At 45.9% G+C, this 19,832-nt stretch overlaps 2 protein-coding genes and 1 pseudogene across 3 annotated transcripts; 2 read left to right on the top strand and 1 right to left on the bottom strand.

The window, feature by feature from the left end:
* Positions 1-1,535: 1,535 nt before the first annotated feature.
* LOC307091292 lies at positions 1,536-7,004 on the top strand (annotated as a pseudogene). The gene is made up of 6 exons: positions 1,536-2,111; positions 5,423-5,568; positions 5,764-5,792; positions 5,995-6,059; positions 6,188-6,310; positions 6,624-7,004. The product of its transcript is annotated as an uncharacterized misc_RNA (transcript).
* Positions 7,005-9,196: 2,192 nt separating this feature from the next.
* On the top strand, positions 9,197-11,810 carry LOC307091408 (cerebellin-1; the record flags this gene model as incomplete). Its single annotated transcript, XM_079758374.1, has 3 exons — positions 9,197-9,505; positions 9,866-9,985; positions 11,613-11,810. The coding sequence occupies 3 exons, from the start codon at positions 9,197-9,199 to the stop codon at positions 11,808-11,810; spliced, it is 627 nt and encodes a 208-aa protein (XP_079614500.1).
* Positions 11,811-13,271: 1,461 nt separating this feature from the next.
* Positions 13,272-19,567, bottom strand: ripk3 (receptor-interacting serine-threonine kinase 3). The gene is made up of 13 exons (XM_079757637.1): positions 19,436-19,567; positions 18,533-18,693; positions 17,743-17,908; positions 17,214-17,369; positions 16,943-17,091; positions 16,380-16,429; positions 16,117-16,272; positions 15,651-15,733; positions 15,252-15,315; positions 14,824-14,876; positions 14,441-14,492; positions 14,135-14,283; positions 13,272-13,852 (listed from the first exon to the last, which is right to left on the bottom strand). The coding sequence occupies exons 2-13, from the start codon at positions 18,685-18,687 to the stop codon at positions 13,649-13,651; spliced, it is 1,437 nt and encodes a 478-aa protein (XP_079613763.1). The 5' UTR covers positions 18,688-18,693; positions 19,436-19,567; the 3' UTR covers positions 13,272-13,648.
* Positions 19,568-19,832: the final 265 nt, after the last annotated feature.

The raw sequence follows: 19,832 nt of genomic DNA, 5'->3' as shown, positions 1-19,832 counted from the left end.
AGATGAGACTAAGTATGAGCTTTGGGAGACCAAAATGTTGGGACACTTTCATTTATCAGGGCTAAAGGACACTGTCAAGTTGTCCGTGTTTTTTGGTGTTTTGTACTTTTTCCCCAACTTGAAAGAGGAACTGACATCTATTGGAGGTTTTGGGAAAACTGGATTCTACTCAAAATGTAATGACTTGAGTCCCAGGTAGTGGCTACGTTTTCACTTTTCTTTCCTTTTTATTTTCAGTTAAACAGTAGCTTGCTATTTTCTCTTGCCATTAACCTTTAGTTTAAAAACCTTTAAAGATAAACAGAAACATAGAAAACACACATGAATATCAGCAATACACACCACAATAAACCGACACCAACATGTGCAAATAATTGACTTTCTCAGATATAAACTCTTGTACAAAATATACTGGAATTTTAAACTTAAAAAGTACACAAACAACGCAGAAATTACATTCTTCAATTGTGGAACATTCAATAATAAAATACTAAATGCATAAACCATCACTTATACAAAAATGGCTACTGCAGCCTCACCATCACCTTATTTCTAACAAGTGACAACTTAGTTAACAGTTTACGGTATAGGCAGACAACATTGGCATCCCCACTTGCAGCGAATGCTGCGGTTAGAAGCTATAAATAGCACAAACAACGTTACCGGAGCAGCGGCGGACTTTGATGGAAAAGATCGGAAGTAGGCTACATTCTCTTACCGGCTGCCTCTCCAGATTTCAAAGATGTTCAGTATGTACGATCCAAGAGATTTTAGTTTGCGCATTTGCTGTGGTTTTCTAACCACTCTCTTGTTCCCTCTCGTGCCTCCTTGAAGCTCAAGTGCTGCTCGTGTCTGCGTCGCGCGTATGACGTAGGTTATCTTTGCCGTTGGCCAGAACTTTGCGTCAACCATTAGTTGAGCTGGTGAGTCCTTCCGCTCCCAATTTAACATTAAATCACTATTTTTTTGTCCGTTAATTTCTTCTTTTTTTCCAGTTTATTTTCTTAAACCCCAAAGTAAAATTAAAACCACAGTTTGACTCGACAGACACTGTGTTAAGAGAACCGAGGACAGAAGTCGAGATAGCAGCAGATACAAAGAAAAATGCTGACGCTTATGCGGAGTTGATTTTGCTGTTAGATGACAAAAGCCTCTCATTAGTTATGAGGGATGCGCCCGATAATGGAAGAAAGGCTCTGCAAATATTGAGAGAGTATTATGCGGGGAGGGGAAAGCCCCGTATAATAAACTTGTACACCACGTTGACATCGCTACAGAAGGCTAACGATGAAAGTGTAATGGACTATATCATCAGAGCTCAAACCGCCATCACAGCACTGCGGAACGCGGGAGAAACGTTGGGAGACAGCCTGCTAGTTGCTATGGCTTTAAAAGGATTGCCTGAAAGTTTCAAGCCATTCGCAATACATGTGGCACATACAGACGATAACATCACGTTTGCAGATTTCAAGACTAAACTGCGTAGTTTTGAAGAGACAGAGAAGATAAAAGCAGCCGACTCCAACGATAGTGTGATGAAAACACAAGGGAAAACCGAATGGCGGCCAACCAAGACGAGCGCGCTTGGCTGGAACAAAGACGACTCAGAGATGGTGTGCTTCAAGTGTGGCACCAAAGGCCACAGAGCGAAAGCGTGTCGACAGAAAACATGGTGCAGTTTTTGCAGAAGTGACACACACAAAGACGCCACATGCAGGCGTAAGGACAAGGACAGTAAAGACAAAAAGGATGGTGTGAGTAAAGTTTCAGAAGACGCTGAGGAGAACTACATTTTCCAGGTGAGAGACGGAGGGATCCAGCGACAGCCGGCACGCCGCATCCAAGAGAGGGGCCTGATGGTGGACACGGGGGCTACCTCTCATATCGTCACAGACATCACCATGTTTAAAAGTTTCGACTGTGCGTTCAGGCCAGAGACGCACACGGTCGAGCTGGCAGATGGCACCCGGTGCAGCGGGGTCGCTCAGCGGAGGGGAAATGCTGAGGTTTCCCTCATCGACAGCAGAGGACAGCGACACAAGGCGACGCTGAGAGACGCTTTACTTGTACCGTCATACCCCCAATGCATCTTCTCGGTGAAGGCGGCGACTGCGAGTGGGGCTACAGTTGTCTTTAAAGAAGGTAAAGACGCCTTGATAACCAGAGACGGTACCAGATTTAACATTCATGTTTATGACAGGATGTATTATTTGCATACTGAAACTGAGTCTAATGATAAGTGTAATGCATGTCACGACATACAAGCATGGCATGAGATATTAGGCCACTGTAATTATGAGGATGTTCTTAAGTTACAGAATGTTGTTGAAGGTATGCAGATCAAGGGCAAAATGGGTAGGCCTGAACAAGAGTGTGAGGTGTGTATTCAGGGAAAGTTTGCCCAAACCAAAAATAGGGACCCTGATACTAGAGCAAAGGCTCCCTTACAGATGGTACACACAGACCTTGCAGGTCCTGTTGCCACAGAGTCGATATATGGCTACAAATATGCGCAGTCATTTACTGACGATTACTCAAGCGCAGTGTTTGTTTATTTTCTTAAAAAGAAAAGTGATGCATTACATGCTACGGAAAAGTTCCTAGCAGATATATCCCCTTACGGGAAAGTGAGGTGCCTGAGATCCGACAACGGAACAGAGTTTACATGCGGTGATTTTCAGGCACTGCTCAGGAAAAACAATATAAGACATGAAACGTCAGCTCCGTATTCCCCGCACCAAAACGGAACAGCAGAGAGGGGTTGGCGCACTCTTTTTGAGATGGGTAGGTGCATGATTGTTGAAAGTGCGCTACCAAAGCAGTTATGGCAATATGCAGTACAAACAGCGGCAATGGTACGCAACAGGTGTTATAACAGGCGTACAGGACAGACTCCTTATGAGCTGCTGACCGACAAGAAGCCCAATGTATCCAAAATGCAAAAGTTTGGGTCTGTATGCTACACCTACAAACAGGACAAGGGGAAACTTGATTCCAGATGTGACCAGGGGCGTTTTGTGGGTTGCGACGAGAACAGCCCGGCGTGTTTGATGTATCATCCAGATACGAACAGAGTTCAAAAGCACAGGCTAGTGAAGTTTGTGAGCAGGGCAGCTGTGGAAAAACAGACACAGACAGGTGAGCCAGATCCAAGCGATGGCGATGACAGTGTGAGACCCAGGACTAGAGAGATCACCCAGGGGATCAGTAGGAGTACAGAAAATGCTTCAGAGCCAAGTGTACGAAGTAGAAGTGCTCATGGTGATAGTCCAGGTACAGTAACACGGTCTAGTGACCATAATCACACACAGGAGAGTGCCACAAGTGGTGAACCCGAGAGTAGGAGATATCCAGCTAGAGAGAGGAGAACACCGAGTTACTTAGGTGACTTCATAACTGATGACTGTGTTCACGATGGGGTTCATATCACGGTAGACTACTGCTGCAGAGTGGTGTGTGGCATTCCACAGACATTTGGGGAAGCAATGGGGTCAGCTAACTCAAAGCAATGGGTAAAAGCCATGGATGAGGAAATTCAGTCCTTAAACGAGAACAATACCTTTACCCCGACAGCACTGCCAATAGGCAAGACAGTGGGGGGTAGGTGGGTTACGCTATTAAGACTGATGTAGACGGAAAAGACAAATACAAAGCGCGGTTTGTGGCCAAGGGTTACAGCCAGAAAATGGGAGTAGACTATGGGGAGACGTTTTCACCCACGGCAGACCTGACGAGTGTTAGAGTAGTGCTACAGAAAGCGGTACAGGAAAATTTACTCCTGCACCAAATGGACGTGAAAACGGTGTACTTGCACGCTCCCATAGACTATGAGATCTACATCAATCCACCAGAGGGTTATCAAGAGAAAGAGGATATAGTGTATAAGCTAGAGAAATCACTTTATGGTCTTAAACAATCTGGACGCACTTGGAATAGGATTTTACATAATTGTTTAACTGAGAATGGGTTCACACAAAACCTAGCTGACCACTGTGTTTATGCCCAAGAGTCAAATGAAGGGAAGGTGATCATAATCATATGGGTCGATGAGTTGATTATTGCGGTAAGCAATACAGAGAAACTGAAAAAGGTGAAAGAGATGCTGGCAGAACAGTTTAAAATGAAAGATTTAGGCAAACTAAAACATTTTCTGGGTATCGATTTCAGTCAGGCAGATGGATGTATAAAGATGTCACAGGAAAGGTATACTAACAAGATACTACAGCGTTTTAATATGCAAGACTGTAGGATCAGAGAGACACCCTGTGAGCAAAAGCTAGAGTATACTGAGGATGCAGTAAAGATGGAAGATGTCAGGCTGTACAGGGAGGCAGTAGGAAGTCTTATCTACCTAACTACTTGTACCAGACCAGATATAAGTTTTGTGGTGAGCAGGTTATCACAGTACTTTGCTGAGCCTACAGAGGAGCAGTGGGTCACTGGGAAGCACGTACTAAGATACCTCAAAGGCACTGCAGAGAAAGGGTTAAGTTTTAGGAGAGACGACAGTAAGGAGCTAGGTATACAGGCCTACAGCGATGCAGACTGGGTGGCTGATACCAGTGATAGACGCAGTACCACAGGATACTGTGTGAGTCTTAGTCAGAACAGCTCCCTAGTCTCGTGGAAGACTAGAAAGCAACCTACCGTTGCGCTATCCACATGCGAGTCAGAATACATGGCACTGGCATCCACCATACAAGAGTGTCTATACCTAGAGCAGTTATTGGGAGGCATAGATAACTACAAATACACACAAACTATAGTACATGAGGATAATCAGGGAACAATCGCTCTTGCCAAAAACCCTGTAAACAGAAAGAGGTGTAAACATATCGACATAAAGTACCACTTCATCAGATCTACTGTGAATGAGGGAAGAGTGACTTTGATGTACTGATAACATGGTTGCTGATGTGATGACCAAACCTGTGAATAAGTTGAAACTGGAGAAGTTTGCAGGTGCTCTTTTTGGGGATTGATATGTGTATGACAGGGGTTCACATTCATTCTGTTTTTATTTTGTTTTTGCTTAAGAGTATAGCAACCTGAGTTCAAGTGGGGGTGTTAAGATATGTCCTCAGTTGTATGTGCTGTGGTTTTACATTGATATGTACTGATGTACTGTGTCTATGCTTGTGCCACGGGGGGGCGCTATGGCGCAGCATCTGCCTCATTAGTTTATTGTTCCGGCTGAGATGCCGGAGTAGAACGCGGGAAAAATAGCAGCGTGACCGTGAGAATGATGTGTCCGCTGCAGTTACTAAATAAATATGCCGAAGGCTAAAGAAGACATTTTTTCTTCCGAATGCAACGTTAGCTGCAACAGTACAGTAACACAACTCAACACTTTAAAATAAGTAGTAGTAAGTCCTTACGAGTCTACTAAATCCATAACTCAGGACATTTCTCTGTCTTTCAGACTTTTCTTTCTATGCGCGACCCCCCGACCCACAGGAACTGGTCCAAGGTCCGTGTCCGTGACAACATATACGTGGGCGGGGCGAGGAGGGCCGTCGCCAAGATGGCTGACTTCTGCAGAGAGATGGAGAGGAGACTGTGCCCAAGGTAAGCCCGCTGTGTACAGATGAAACACAGCTGCAGTGTTTGGTGCTTGTTACTGTAATAATATAATGACTGTGATGATAATGGTGATTATTTACTAGCCCATTCTGAACATATTTTCAATTACAAGTGATGGGAGGGGAATTTTAACAGCTGTGCCTAATAAACAGTGACACTAAACCATGCCTTTTATGTTACAGAGATCCAAGTGATCAGCCAGTATGCAGGTGTGTTTTTATCTCTTTTTGCATGAATGCCTTAACATCTTTCACCCAGTCTGCCTGTCTATCTGAATAACTAAATGTCTGCCTGCCTGCCTGTCTGTCTGTCTGCCTGCCTGTCTGCCTGCCTGCCTGCCTGCCTGCCTGTCTGTCTGTCTGTCTGTCTGTCTGTCTGTCTGTCTGTCTGTCTGTCTGTCTGTCTGTCTAGATGATGTGATTCTAGACCCAGATACGGTGTGCTCTTTGTTGGCTCTTTCCCCTGACGAAAAGCAGGTGAGACGGATCAGATAAGAAGAGGAATGATGAGATGGTGATGGTAATGATGATGATGATGATGATGAGGAGGAGGACGATAACACAGAGATGGACACTCACAAGATAACTGCTCTGTTGTTCGTCAGGTGAGCCATAGCAACCAGAGGAACCCGAGTTGGTTGCCCAGCGACCCCCGAAGGTTCCAGTCGTGTGTGTGTGTCTTGGGAACACAGCCCATCAAGCAGGGGAGACACAGCTGGGCGGTGGAGGTACGATCGTCCTCTCATTTCTGAACATCTCCCCTCGCCTTGTCTCATCTCTTGTCTCCTCATCTCTCATCTCTCCTCCCCTCATCTAATAATAATAATAATAATAATAATAATAATAATAATAATAATAATAATAATAAAACATTGCATTTGTATAGCGCTTTTCTCGCAGTCAAAGCGCTTTACATAGGAAACAAACAACTAATAAATAAACAAAAAGAAATGCAAAGTTGATGGGGGGTGGGTGGGGGGTGGTCCAGGAGTAGGCAAAGGAGAAGAGATGGGTCTTGAGGTGGGACTGGAAGATGGTGAGGGACTGGGAATCGCGGAGTGGGACGTGGGCGTGGCCAGGGAGTCCATCAACAGGTAAGGAAGCGTCAGGGTGCTGCCCGATCACGGCTACTGGGCCATCTGCCGACACAAGGGCGGGGCCGTTGGCCCCTGCTCCGCCCCCCTCATCCAGCCCCGCCTCCAGGCTACCGCCCCACCACGGCGGGTGTGCGTGTTCGTCGACTACGAGGAGGGCTCGGTCTCCTTCTATGACGTCGACGCCCACGTGCTCGTGCACGCGTTCAGCGGCTGCCGTTTCACCGAGCCCCTCTACCCCTACTTTAACCCCTGTCTCCATGGCAACGGCAGGAACACCGTCCCCTTGGTCATCTGCCCCGTCGAGGGACAGGTGAAGGGGCAGTAGGCGGGGCCAGGGGTTGTCCCAACCTTTGCTAGCCCATGAATGACCCCATGTTTATCAGCTGCACGTTCTAGTACTGTGTTGCTAGCTAGTCATACAGCAGACGCTGTGGATGAGACATTGTGCACAACAGTTGTTCAACTGTAAGACTTGTTTGTGGCCACATTTGTTGCCAGAGAGACACAGATTATTAAACTACTAAGAACTGCCTTCGAAGCTGAAGCGCTTTGGCGGTTGTCTGTGGCCCATGCCTTGAAAGATCAGCCAAAAAGAAGATTAAGTCCCTTGGGGGAGAGATGTATCTAACAGATATGGGTGTGGTCAACCTGCCCTAGCAGACAGCAATAATATGTTTTTTCATAATGAGAATATTTCACCTCTCAGTGTTTACCCACTGTGTCATGGTTAACCTGAGCTGAGTACATTGTGGTTCATAGCTGGGTACATTATCAGGACACCAATTGAGAATACCAAGATGCATGCTACTCTGTGTAATTAACTGTTAATCATGATACTATCATGATTAAACACTTGTGATATAATATTTTACGGGGGATTATTGTGTGCTGCGTACTCATGTCTAGGTGTGTTTGTGTCTCCAAAGCTGTGACGTTTAAGGCGGAGAGGGAGAGAAGGGTAGATGGAGAAAGTGAGAGGGATTAGAGAGAGAGACAGAGGGAGGGATTGAGGGAGGGGTAGAGACGAAGGGGAGGTGTATGGTAGAGGCAGTGTATCCCTCGAGGTACAATACAACAACCTGAAGGCTTAGAGGCGCCGGAACATTAACCTGTAGAAAGGTAGGAGTTTAAATCTTGATCTTCACTTTTCCCAGCCAAAGAAATGATGTTGATTTTTCCTGTTGGATTGTACTACTGTGTTACCGTGGTTTCCCTGTGTCCTTGTATCTAATTGGTTGATTCATGTCACCTGGGATGATTAGTGATTGTGCTCACCTGTGTTCTTTGACAGTTTCTTTCCCTTATGGTCGGGTCTTCATGTTTCTGTGTGTGCGTCTGTATTCGTATGTGGGATGTTTTACTGTCATAGCACAGCAAAGCTCTGTTTTTACCCCTGCGATTTGGTTCACTCCTTACCTCGGTTGGCCAATGTGTGCATGTGTTTTAATGATTGATTGTGTATATACAGGCCGTTCAGAACTTTTCTATGGAATTTAACAAGTTATGAGGCTATTGTGAGGCCAACAACAGAAGTGCTGCATGTATTCTTATTCTGCTAAAACTATGAATTTATACTACAGTATGAATAGTAGTTTAATATAGACATAGTATAGTAGTACAGTAGTACAGGACAGCTAAATTTCTTGTGAAAAAATAAAATATATACAGTAGTTCTAGATATTGTGTGTGTGTGTAGGAATGTTTTCCCTCATGGACATGGTGAAGGGAGGGGTGGGGGGGTCTATAATGGTTACCAACAGATGGTGTCTCAGCGGTGGGCATGGTGCAGCTCTCCCTTCCCCCCCCCGGGTCCAGCTGCTCTGGTCCTCACTTTGGCCCTCTCTCCTCCAGGCTATGGCCTCAGCTCATCACTTCTTCGTCCTCTTTCTCCATCCTCCCCCTCTTCTTCTACTCTCCTTCTTCACCTTTTCTATCCACCCTTTTTATTTCCAATATACTTCATTACTATCGTGTTTGACCTTCAGATACACAGAACACATCAATGTCACTGAATGTTATCGTTTGATACTCAATGACCCTTATTGGAAGATAATGGCATCCACGGTTTGTTTTATTTCCTCTCCAGTGACTTACGGGTATCGTTAGTTAAACTACTGCCGGCAATTTTGTGGAAGTGCCAAAACCACAAAGCATCCATCTCGTATCCGGAGAAACTCAACCAACCGGTTCAACGTCAACACACCTCAATATTACTTCTCGTTGCCAAAATGCCTTCCGAGATAATGTTGTTGATGTGCACAGAGTGACAGCAGATATCTTTATCTCATCGAGCGAGCCGCAGGATTTGGAGGTTCCCAAGCACTGCGTGGTAAGCCGGTTTATGATGTTCTGTGCGAGTAGTTTTATGTCATTTTGTGTGCATTTTTCTATTGTGTATTGCCTTGTTGTACTTTCATTATATATTTTCACACTATCCTTTCTTCCTGACTGAGCAGCGCAACCGATTCCCGCCGGAGACGAATAAAGTTTTCTATATCTGAACCCGACACAGTCGCCATGGTGACCCTGGTCCCGCCTTCTCTGGCGCTTGTCCAAACCGTTCCTCTGCTCATATTGGTGCTGGGGTTCCTCCAATGGGGGCCTCCGGCGGTCGGGGCCCAGAACGACACGGAGCCACTGGTGCTGGAGGGGAAGTGTCTGGTGGTGTGTGACTCCGCCCCCTCGGCGGAACCCTCCTCCTCCGGCGGCGCCCTGGGCATGTCCGTCCGCTCGGGGTCGGGCCGCGTGGCGTTCTCCGCCGTGAGGAACACCAACCACGAGCCCTCGGAGATGAGCAACCGCACCATGACCATCTACTTTGACCAGGTGGGGGGGGTCCATGACCATCTACTTTGACCAGGTGGGGGGGGTCCATGACCATCTGGTCCATATACTCAACCAGGCGTCCCTCTCTGGTCTAGGAGTCTGTGTGTTTGCGTTTGTATGTCGGTGAGTGAGGAAGTGTTGCACGTGTGTGTTTGTGTATGTGTATGTGAGAGAGGGTGTGTATATGTGTGTGTTTATGTGTTTAGGGTGTGAGAGTAAATACTTGTAACACCTAATTGGAACACCTTTTTAGGTACAAGTAGGCTACTCGTAATTACACGTAATAACTGTCTACACTATGCTTTACCCTATTATAATACTAGTGTCCTGAGCTGCCACTCTGTCTCTCTGCCATGTTAGATCCTGGTCAACGTGGGCGGCCATTTTGACCCAGCACGGAGCATCTTTGTGGCTCCCAAGAAAGGAGTCTACAGTTTCAGCTTCCATGTGGTCAAAGTGTACAACCGACAGACGATACAGGTGAGAGGGAAGACAATTCAACCACATAGGCAGGGCTATTTGACAGCTAGAGCAAGGTTATAATAACAGAACTAAAGCAGGGCAAAATCCTAGACAGGAGATGTCACTGCAGACATGTGTCAGACTTGGCAGTGACATAATGAATCAAGTAATTAAGGGCCACACCTGACCATTAGCCTGCTCGTTGTCCTGATTGAGTTTTCCCTGTCCCTTGTTTTCTCTTTGCCAAGGATTTGTTCTCCTTCTGCTATTCAAGTTCAGCGCACCGGTTAGCCCTTTTTCAGATCGTACCACTTTCCCAGTGCTTTTCTCTTTTTGGATTTTTCATTTTGGAACTTTGCCTGGATCTTTTGTGCGTTACACTTTTGACTTCTAACTTTGACCTATTGACCTGTTTGCCCTTTTGTTCAAGTCCTGAAGAAAAGAAAAAAAATATTTGACTATATAGCATCTGGTGTGCACCTGGATCCTTAACTGCAACAGTACGATCTGACAAAGGGCTAACCGGTGCGCTGAACTTAAATAGCAGAGGGAAAACAAATCATTGGCAGAGAGAAAAGGGACAGGGAAAACTCAATCAGGACAACGAGCAGGCTAATGGTCAGGTGTGGCAGACACACAGGTGTGGGCGGGGAGTGGCACAAGGCAGGTGAGGGCGGGGTTCTAGACAAAAACAAAAGCACATAGCAAAGCAAACAAAAATATTCTATCACACTATTAATGTTTTACATCGTCTAGGAAGACAATACTGCACCTATAATATAACATGATATACTACATCACGTCGTCTAAGAATACTTAATTAGTACTATATTAGAACATATTACATCACGTGATCTAAGTAGACTTCAATAGTACTATAATATAACAGTACATCACCTGGTCTAAGTAGACTACATTGGTACTATAATATAACATAGTACATCACATGGTCATATGCCCCTTTTCCACCGACAATACCAGCTCAACTCGCCACGACTTGGTTTGGTTCCAGGCACGTCGTGTTTCCATCTAGAATGTACCTATTCGACGTGCGCGGGTCGTCATAGCACCAAGGGCGTAGGAACCGGGGGGGACGGAGGGGACGTGTCCCCTCCAATATCGGAGACAGGCGCATTTGTCCCACCTAAAAATTGTACCGATCTGGTTAGGTTTCCGATGTGTCCCCCCCAATGTTAAGCTCACTCCTACGCCCCTGCACAGCACGCATGCACATCACTGCGAAACATACGCGACCACCCGACACATAAACAGATTACGCACAGGAGCGTCTCACCCTCTGTCACGGCCCACAGCATGTTCTTGCTCACCGATCCTGCCATGTTCAATAATCAATCACTATTGTTGAATGAACGCTGATGCTAGTAATTAAAGACGCCGGGTGCCGGGTGTCAGGCTCAGACGTCGGGCTCATCTTTATTCGTCCAGTGGCGTCACTCACCCTAACCTCACGGGAGGTGAGACAAAAAAAGTACCAGGTACCTGGTACCTCATTTTGGCGATCGAAACGCAAAAAAAGGCGGGCCGAGTCAAGGCGAGTTGAGCTGGTACTGTTGGTGGAAAAAGGGGCATTAGTGACCTACATTGGTACTAGATTATACCATAGTACTACCTGATCCCCCCCCAGGTGAGCCTGGTCCTGAACAGCTGGCCGGTGCTCTCTGCCTTCGCGGGGGACCAGGATGTGACCCGGGAGGCGGCCACCAACGCCGGGCTGGTACTGATGGAGCGGGGGGACAAGACCTCCCTCAAGCTGGAGAGGGGCAACCTGATGGGGGGCTGGAAGTACTCCACCTTCTCCGGCTTCTTGGTCTTCCCTTTGTAGGGGGGGGGCTGGAGATGGATTGGGATGGTGTCGGTGGTGGACTCGGTGGACGGAAGATTTGAGGTTGACAGGGGGGCGTGGTGGTGGGATGGTTGGATGAGGGTTTGAGGTGGGGAAGGAGGTGGTGGTGGTGGGATGGTTGGATGAGGGTTTGAGGTGGGGAAGGAGGTGGTGGTGGTGGGATGGTTGGATGAGTGTTTGAGGTGGGGAAGGTGGTGGTGGTGGGATGGTTGGATGAGGGTTTGAGGTGGGGAAGGAGGTGTTGGTGGTGGGATGGTTGGATGAGGGTTTGAGGTGCGGAAGGAGGTGTTGGTGGTGGGATGGTTGGATGAGGGTTTGAGGTGGGGAAGGAGGTGTTGGTGGTGGGATGGTTGGATGAGGGTTTGAGGTGGGGAAGGAGGTGGTGGTGGGATGGTTGGATGAGGGTTTGAGGTGGGGAAGGAGGTGGGGCTGAGGGTGGATGGAGGAGTGGAGGATGTCGATGTGATGGTGACGGTGGTGGAAGTGGAGGTAGTGGTCATGGGGTGAAGGGACTCGTGGATTGGGTGGATGGAAGGGTGGTGGACGATTTAGCTTTAACCTCTGTTTACAGAACGATGAAATGTATTGATTCTGCTCTATATGGACATTATTCTGTTTTACGTCTGCTATTTATTGATCCTTCTCTTTATTTATTTTGACGCATGATTTGGTAAACAGGCTTAGTACATTCTGTGGCAATAAAAACGATATCAAATATGATATACATAATACAACCAAGTGGAAGTGTAATTTATGCTTTGAAAATAAAAACTCCATTCATCCATCAATTCCACTATTTATACATCGGCCTCTGAACCAGTCCGTCTCCGTGGTGACAGCTGTTCGTTCTACAAATAACAAGCGCCCCGCTGCTTGGAGAACAGAAAGACCTTGACTCCCCGCAATTGACTCACAGATACATCACACAAGAGGCACCCTCCCAGTACTGCCCCAAAACAACCGCACCTAAACGCAACGTACACCTATATGACACCGTCTCCAAACTCGGACCATCATGTTAGCTTATGCTTGTCGATGTCCCCCCATTAGATAGCACAGAAAGCTGACCCTTTACCACACACACAGAGCTTCCTGTCGCCGTGGCGTGTCCTGGTGCTCCTCAGGGGACTCTGTGGGGGGCTCCATTGACAGACGGATCGTGGGTGAGCGAGGGGGCAGAGCGGGAGCCGATGCCAAGTGAACCCTGGTGGCTCCAGGGAGCCCTGGTAGCTCTGTCCACTACCCTGGGGCTCGACCGACACAGTCTGTCCACACCCATCTGGCTCTAGGCCCTGAGTGCGTGGCAGAATCTTCTTAGCTAATTAGAGCGGTTCATACCAAAGTTGATTTTAGACTTGTTTTAGACTTACTTACCAAGATGAACAAACTTCAAACACAAGAAAACAAAATAATCATAAAGGTCTCACAGATAGGCAGATAGACAATTACAGCAAAGACATTTATTTAGCCTGAAAAATAACAGATCATTAGAAAAACATAAATTTACTTTTTACAGGAAAGATTTTAGCATTGTCCGGGAACCAGCCTGATAAAAACAAGTTGATGTTCGATTTACAATTAACCCTATATCATAATGTTCAGCTTGTGTAAGGCTTTTTTCTTTTAATCAGAGGTTTATTAGAGATGATTGTAAAAAATCGTAAAACATGAGAACAAGAGTGAATCCAGTCCATTGAATTGAATGAAATGCAATTAATATGCTGCAGTAAGTATCAAAAACAAATAGAACTTTTTTCCTGGCAAAATATGAGTTTCAGTGGCGTGGAAAGGTAAAGATCATCACAAGTGGCCCAGAGTCAGTGTTCTCCTGATGGTGCTCTGTGGCCCTTCGAGTTGGGACGTGTGGTGTTGAACATCGGGGGTGCTGTAGGGTGCCGCCTCCTCTCTGCTAGCCCGTCGCTGGTGCTGATGTGCATGTAGTTACCGCTGCCTTTCTGAAACCAACTCACGTGGCTGTTTTTGATATACACGGGTGTCTTCTCTGGATTGGAGACCTGGCGCTACAAACCAATCGTTGGAAACAACGAAAAACAATCAGCAACAATCAGCATGAATCACCCACTCCAGCAACATTCAGATGCAACAAAGAAGTCAAAGAACCGAAAATGATAAATGACAACCTGCAACAATAATCAGCAACGACCAACAGCATTAGACACCAATTCCGCAACAATCAGCAAACTCAACTACATCAGCTACTATGGACAAAATACAACTACAATCATTAAAAAACAAAGGCAAACATTTAACTACAACAACAAGGACCATTGTAAGCAGCTCACCTGGTATGGTGATCCTGGTGCGGTAGGTCTAGCCGTGGCTTTCGGTTGTGGGTTTGGAGCGTGGTTGAGGATCGAAGAGGACCCTGACTCCGTATTGGTAAATGTACTACGTTTGGTTTCAGAGCTCATTGGCTGAGATGAGGGCTTTTCTAGATAGCAGAGAACATCATCTAAGTGGGTTTAAACATTCTTATTATGTCTGTGATGGTTTTGTATTTTCAGTGGTTTAATATTTTGTAGTTGTCTCTCATTGCAATGGCCAGGCAGTGATTCACCAACCACGACTTCCCCTTTAAAAGTGTTTACCTGTGCCACACTTCTGGACTTGGTTCTTCCTGGTTAGATCATCAGCCGTCTCCTTAAAACCAAAATGGATGTTGAGGCATATTTCTGTCTGATTCCTGCTAGGTCAATTTGAATGCGACAAATAATGGCTCCTCTTAATTTAACACACTCTTGGTTTTCTTAAATATTCACACATGTTTAGATATTTGATGTTGATTTTTATTTTAGATGTATAAGCCAATAAACAACAAGACAAAAATCATCCAGTTGACTATTATGAGGTCCTAGTCCTTATGTGTAAACATAGGCTTCTGCATCGCATATCAATAAAATAAATAAAAGTAGTCTGCTACACAAAAAGCACAGCTTACACAAAGTTGAATGGTGCAACTGTAGGCCTATACCTGAACTGGTGGAGGGCCTGTTATGTTGTCCATTGGCACATTTATGGCTGATGCTGTGTGAAAGAAAGGAGAAGAATTTGAATTAATAATAATATTACACGATACTGCCTGAAGCCCTGTTGTGTAAAACAAAAAAACATTTAAAGAATTAAGTATATAGTTCAGTGCTATATTTGTTTGTATTAAGCGAGCCAGCTAACTATATTGCAAGCAAGCTGGCCAAATGGTTAAGCTAGCACATCAAATGAGCTAGCCAAGTATAAAAAATCAAATTGTGTGTGTTATTGTGCAACAGGCCCACAAACATGTGTATTTTGTTCACGTTTTACTTTTACTCAGGGGTGATGCTGCAAAATAAAAAACATAATTATGGTTCAGATTAAAAACTAATCTTTCATTGTGTACGATTGAACAGATATAGAACCAACATGGCTTGCTTATGTGAAGCTTTGTGAGTCCATCCGAGATCTTTCGTTCTTCTCTATTTTTGTCCTAGAAATAGGAACAGAGAAAATATAAGTGTGAGAATGGGTGGGATACAGTAAAAGCAAGAAAATAAAGAAATAAATAAAGCAAAAACAATAGCAAAAAAGAGAAGCATAGTCTAGACTCCAGGATTGAGATAATATGTGATACATGGACAAAAAGGGCAGAAAAAACCGGCAAAACAACAACAAAGGAAAATTGAAAAACAGCATTGTCAGAGACAGGAGCACACTTAAGACAGGAGTACTTAATGGCAAAATTTGTGCTGTGTCATCAACCCGGTTCCGAGGCTACAGAATAGTTGTGTGGGGTTAGAGGTTGTGTCTCGAATGCTGCATTACCAGTACGGCCTGCGTGTAGTGGATGGCACTGTTGATGCCAGACTTATGAAGGTCGTACTGTTGCTCAGTCACAGAAATGCAGTCTATAGAAAAATACAAATGAACTGAGAAATCAATGGACAAGATGGCTTAAAATTAAAATTTGTCAAGACGGAGCAGACAGAGTCTGTGTAGATGGAGTAATCAAACACAAGTTTACAACTTCAGGGGCAGCGCAATCTGTAGAGAAATCTGTGCTATTGCAAATCCAGTATGGGGATTGGTTTAAATAGATTACCTGATCACCTGGCAACAGTTCGAGCCAATCAGAAACAGAGATTCTAGTCTATACCTGATTGAAATCTTTTTATAAGCTCCAAATCAAAAAAATATACATTTATATCATTCTACAGTGTTCCATTTAGTTTAGTCTTTTATTTTATACATAGCGAGTGTGTTCAGTGTTGCACAGTGGAAGAAGCCCTACCCAGGAAGGATGGCCTTCGTTGGGGTACACTGTCCCAGCACCGGACAATCATCTCCACCAGCGACCCAAGGCCCTCGACTTGGCCTGTTTCTATATTCTCCAGGGGGGGCCGGTCCCCTTCTGGGATCCGGAAACGCACAAGGCTGGAGAGGACATCTGTAGGGCGAAGGAGACCACCAGGAGAGAGGAGAACAGTTGCGTTATCTTTCTGACTTCTATGTCTCTGTAGCAGTGATGAGCGATGGAAGAGAGATGGCACTCACGGTCGTATGGCTTTTGACCCGCCAGAATGGACCATAGCAGGATTCCATAGCTAAAACAAAAATAAACATATCTATTAACTGAGCACACGTCACCACAACGCCTTGTACCTCAACAGAAACTGTGATTTGGCACGGCACAGCGGGAATGTCTTGGTTATGAGTGCTTAAATAGGCAACTCCCAAAGTCATCAGCTAGGGAGGCCCGTTGTGTTGCCTTTTAGCATGCGTGCCTGTCTAAGGTGGGCCTACTAAATGTATTAGTGTACACGCCAAAACAAATCTAGGGATGAATGGATAGGCGTTCTGTTGCAGGATGCCCGACAAGAACTTAACGAGGACGCTGAGTTTGATGAGCTTCATGACGCCCTAAAGGGGGATATATGTACTGACAGAATGAGAAACCCTCTAATATAACAAATGAGTGGCATCACAGTCCACGCCCAACGACACGTGCCCCTCCCCCAGGTGTTGTGTGTGAGAGAGGGGGGGGGGGGAGGGGGCTCGCAGTGTGAAGGGGGGCGCAGTATGTGTGTGTCTGTTTTCATGCTAAACATCAGCTGTACCTGTACATGTCTGAGGAGCGTGAGGGCTTGTAGTCCATCTTGAAGGCCTCAGGAGGCATGTAGCTGGTGGTCCCGCCGTCCTCCGCGCTGTCCATCTTGGACTTCCGACTCATGCTTTGGGAGGTCCTTGCCAGACCGAAGTCCGTCAGCTGTGTGGGAGGACGAAGGGGTCGTTACATTACTGCTGTAATAACAAGAGCTTGAAGTTTACCGTAGCTAGCCGCTGAGTGTAGCAGGCCGCCGGGCCTTTGCCCAGGAGCCTGGGACTCGCCTTGACGGTCAGGCCAGAGTCCAGCAGCACGTTGCTGGGCTTCAGGTCCATGTGGAGCATCGGAGGAGAGAGGGTGTGGAGGAAGTTCATGCCAAGGGCCACTTGGTAAGAGAGCCTGAAGGCCAAGGGCCAGGGCGGGGGCCCACACAGGGCACCCTGTAACAAGAGGGCATTAACTACTGAATAATTAAGATACAGGGAGGAGTGCGTTATGGTTGGTTGTTTGAGAAGTTGCATTTTGCGGCTTTTTGTGAACTCGTATCGCTACAGGTACGAAAACATCCCGCCAAACGTCCCTAATTCACAAAGAAACGGAGAAACTCCTGAACTAGTTTACTAGTCTCAGGAAAGACTAAGCATTCCCTTCGTCCCCTGACGTGCAGTTTTAGATGAATATATTATCAGGAACATTCCTTGCTGATGAGGTTCAACATAATACATTTGCCTCAATTGTTTTCCGGTAAGTGAACTCGTTCCCTTGCGTCATTCACGGTGGGACAGGAAGTGACAGGGGTGTGGCCAATCTCACCTGGAGGTCTGCCAAGGAGCCCTGCTCCATGTAGTCCATGACCAGGCCCAGGGTGGAGGGTCCGCCGGAGGGCAGCCGGCCCCGGAAGACCGCGGAAATCCTCACCACGAAGGGGCTCTCCCCCCGACGCATCAGCTCTGCCTCCCGCAGCAGGGCTGAGCATGACCTGGAGGGGGAGAGGGGGAGAGAGACGGGGGAGAGGGGGAGAGAGACGGGGGAGAGGGGGAGAGGGAAGAGGGGGAGAGGGGGAGAGGGACGGGGGAGAGGGGGAGAGAGACGGGGAAGAGGGGGAGAGGGACGGGGGAGAGGGGGAGAGACGGGGGAGAGAGACGGGGGAGAGGGACGGGGAAGAGGGGGAGAGGGACGGGGGAGAGAGACGGGGAAGAGGGGGAGAGAGACGGGGGAGAGGGGGAGAGAGACGGGGGAGAGGGGGAGAGAGACGGGGGAGAGGGGGAGAGGGAAGAGGGGGAGAGAGAGGTTGGGGAGTTAGGGAGGAGAGGGAGATGGGGTGATGGGGGTAATGGAGAGAGAGAGCAACAGAGAGGGGGGGGGGGGAGTGTGTTTGAGTGAGAGATGAATAGTGAGCCTCACTCGGACCATGGTTGGTCCAAATTAGAATAGAATAGCCGGTAACACAGAGGAAAAAGATTAATTCAATGTACGTTGCATCAGTATGAAAACATATTAATGTCATTATTGAATATGATTGTGTTTAAGTGTTTAAAAATATTGTTTGTTATTTTTATTTGGTGTGAATTCAGTGCTTTATGAAACAGTGTTGTGTACATACCCGTCGTCATGGTGGAGGATCTTAATTGCAACGTCCCAAGCCCACTGAACATGCCTGGCTTTAAAGATCTGTCCGAAACCCCCAGAGCCAATCACCTCCCACCTATCCAGGCTCGCTTCACCACACACCGGAATAGGGCACACGGTTGTTTCCATGGCTCACTAATATATGGAAAAATCTCTCATGTCATGTTTGGAGAAATTATGCATTGTCAGTCGCTCTAGGCCTACATTGCCCTAGTGCTATTATTATTTGTTATTGTTGATTATTCATATTTTGAAGCAAGGGCGCCCCCATCTGTTCCAATATGGTAATATTCCGTAATTCATATTAAATTGATTTAGGCCTTCATATTAAAATGATACCACGTTAATGTTATATACTTAATCCTGATTTGCCAAAAACGTTCTAAGAGTATGCATTGTAGTTCTTAAACGACACCTCTGCCTGTTAACTTTCCGTTAAAAGCAATAATGTTTTTTATGAAAGAAACTCATATAGGTTTGAACGGAGAATAGGCCTACATCTCCGGGTTGAACTTTGGCAGTGGAAAGCAACCGAAATAGGCCGTGCATTATTTTCCAAAACCTGGAAACTCCGTGCTGGTTTAATACAATATTAAAACCAATGCGCCTCATCATGGCCTCATTGGGCTATAGGCCCATTTCAACTTGTATTTACTATTGATACCTCCAATCGAAACCAAATGCAAGAAGACAGTATAATAACAGCAACAATATGCCTGGTTGTAATCGATAGTTCATCGTTTAATTAAACCCGTCAAACAAAGAAGTGTAACTAGAGCCATACTTTTCATGTCAACTTTTTTCGATCCCCGTAAATCACAAAGTTTATAAGCCTAAATATTTTTTTCATTAATGCCGTCAACAAATCAAACCTCACCTGTAAACGGATCATCTGGGAGATTTTAGGATTCAGGCCTAAGTAGATACTTTTTGACAAGGAAAATAGGTGAGAGAACCTCACCTAATATAGGCACCATTGAATAAAACGAGAAGTGAAATTGATTAAGTCCATCCCACAACTTCCGCATCTGCATGTTTTTTATGTTTTGCACATTGCACCCCTTTCACATCACCATGATTTGAAAGGGTCATATTTGATTTAATTAATTAATTAATTTCCATTTAATTTACAAATCGATTATAATTCACTTAATAAATACTAATAACTATACTATTAATAAATAATTCACTAATTATTATTTAATAATTCTTTCTGTCGGTTCACAATACTCATTTTCCAGCCCAGCATGAAGTTCTCTCTTCGTCTGTTTCCT

Source organism: Pollachius pollachius (assembly GCF_949987615.1).
Source record: "Pollachius pollachius genome assembly, chromosome: 20".
NCBI classification, from domain to species: Eukaryota; Metazoa; Chordata; class Actinopteri; order Gadiformes; family Gadidae; genus Pollachius; species Pollachius pollachius.
Note: the sequence above shows the minus strand (reverse complement) of the source record. Positions and strands in the feature narration are given on the sequence as shown.

Coding starts and splice junctions, on each gene's coding strand:
- ripk3 (XM_079757637.1), bottom strand. CDS start 18,687: ATGGAAACAACCGTGTGCCCTATTCCGGTGTGTGGTGAAGCGAGCCTG. Junction 15,734..16,116: donor ACGAAGGCCATCCTTCCTGG/GTAGGGCTTCTT, acceptor ATTTTTCTATAG/ACTGCATTTCTGTGACTGAG. Junction 13,853..14,134: donor CACCAGGATCACCATACCAG/GTGAGCTGCTTA, acceptor ATTGGTTTGTAG/CGCCAGGTCTCCAATCCAGA.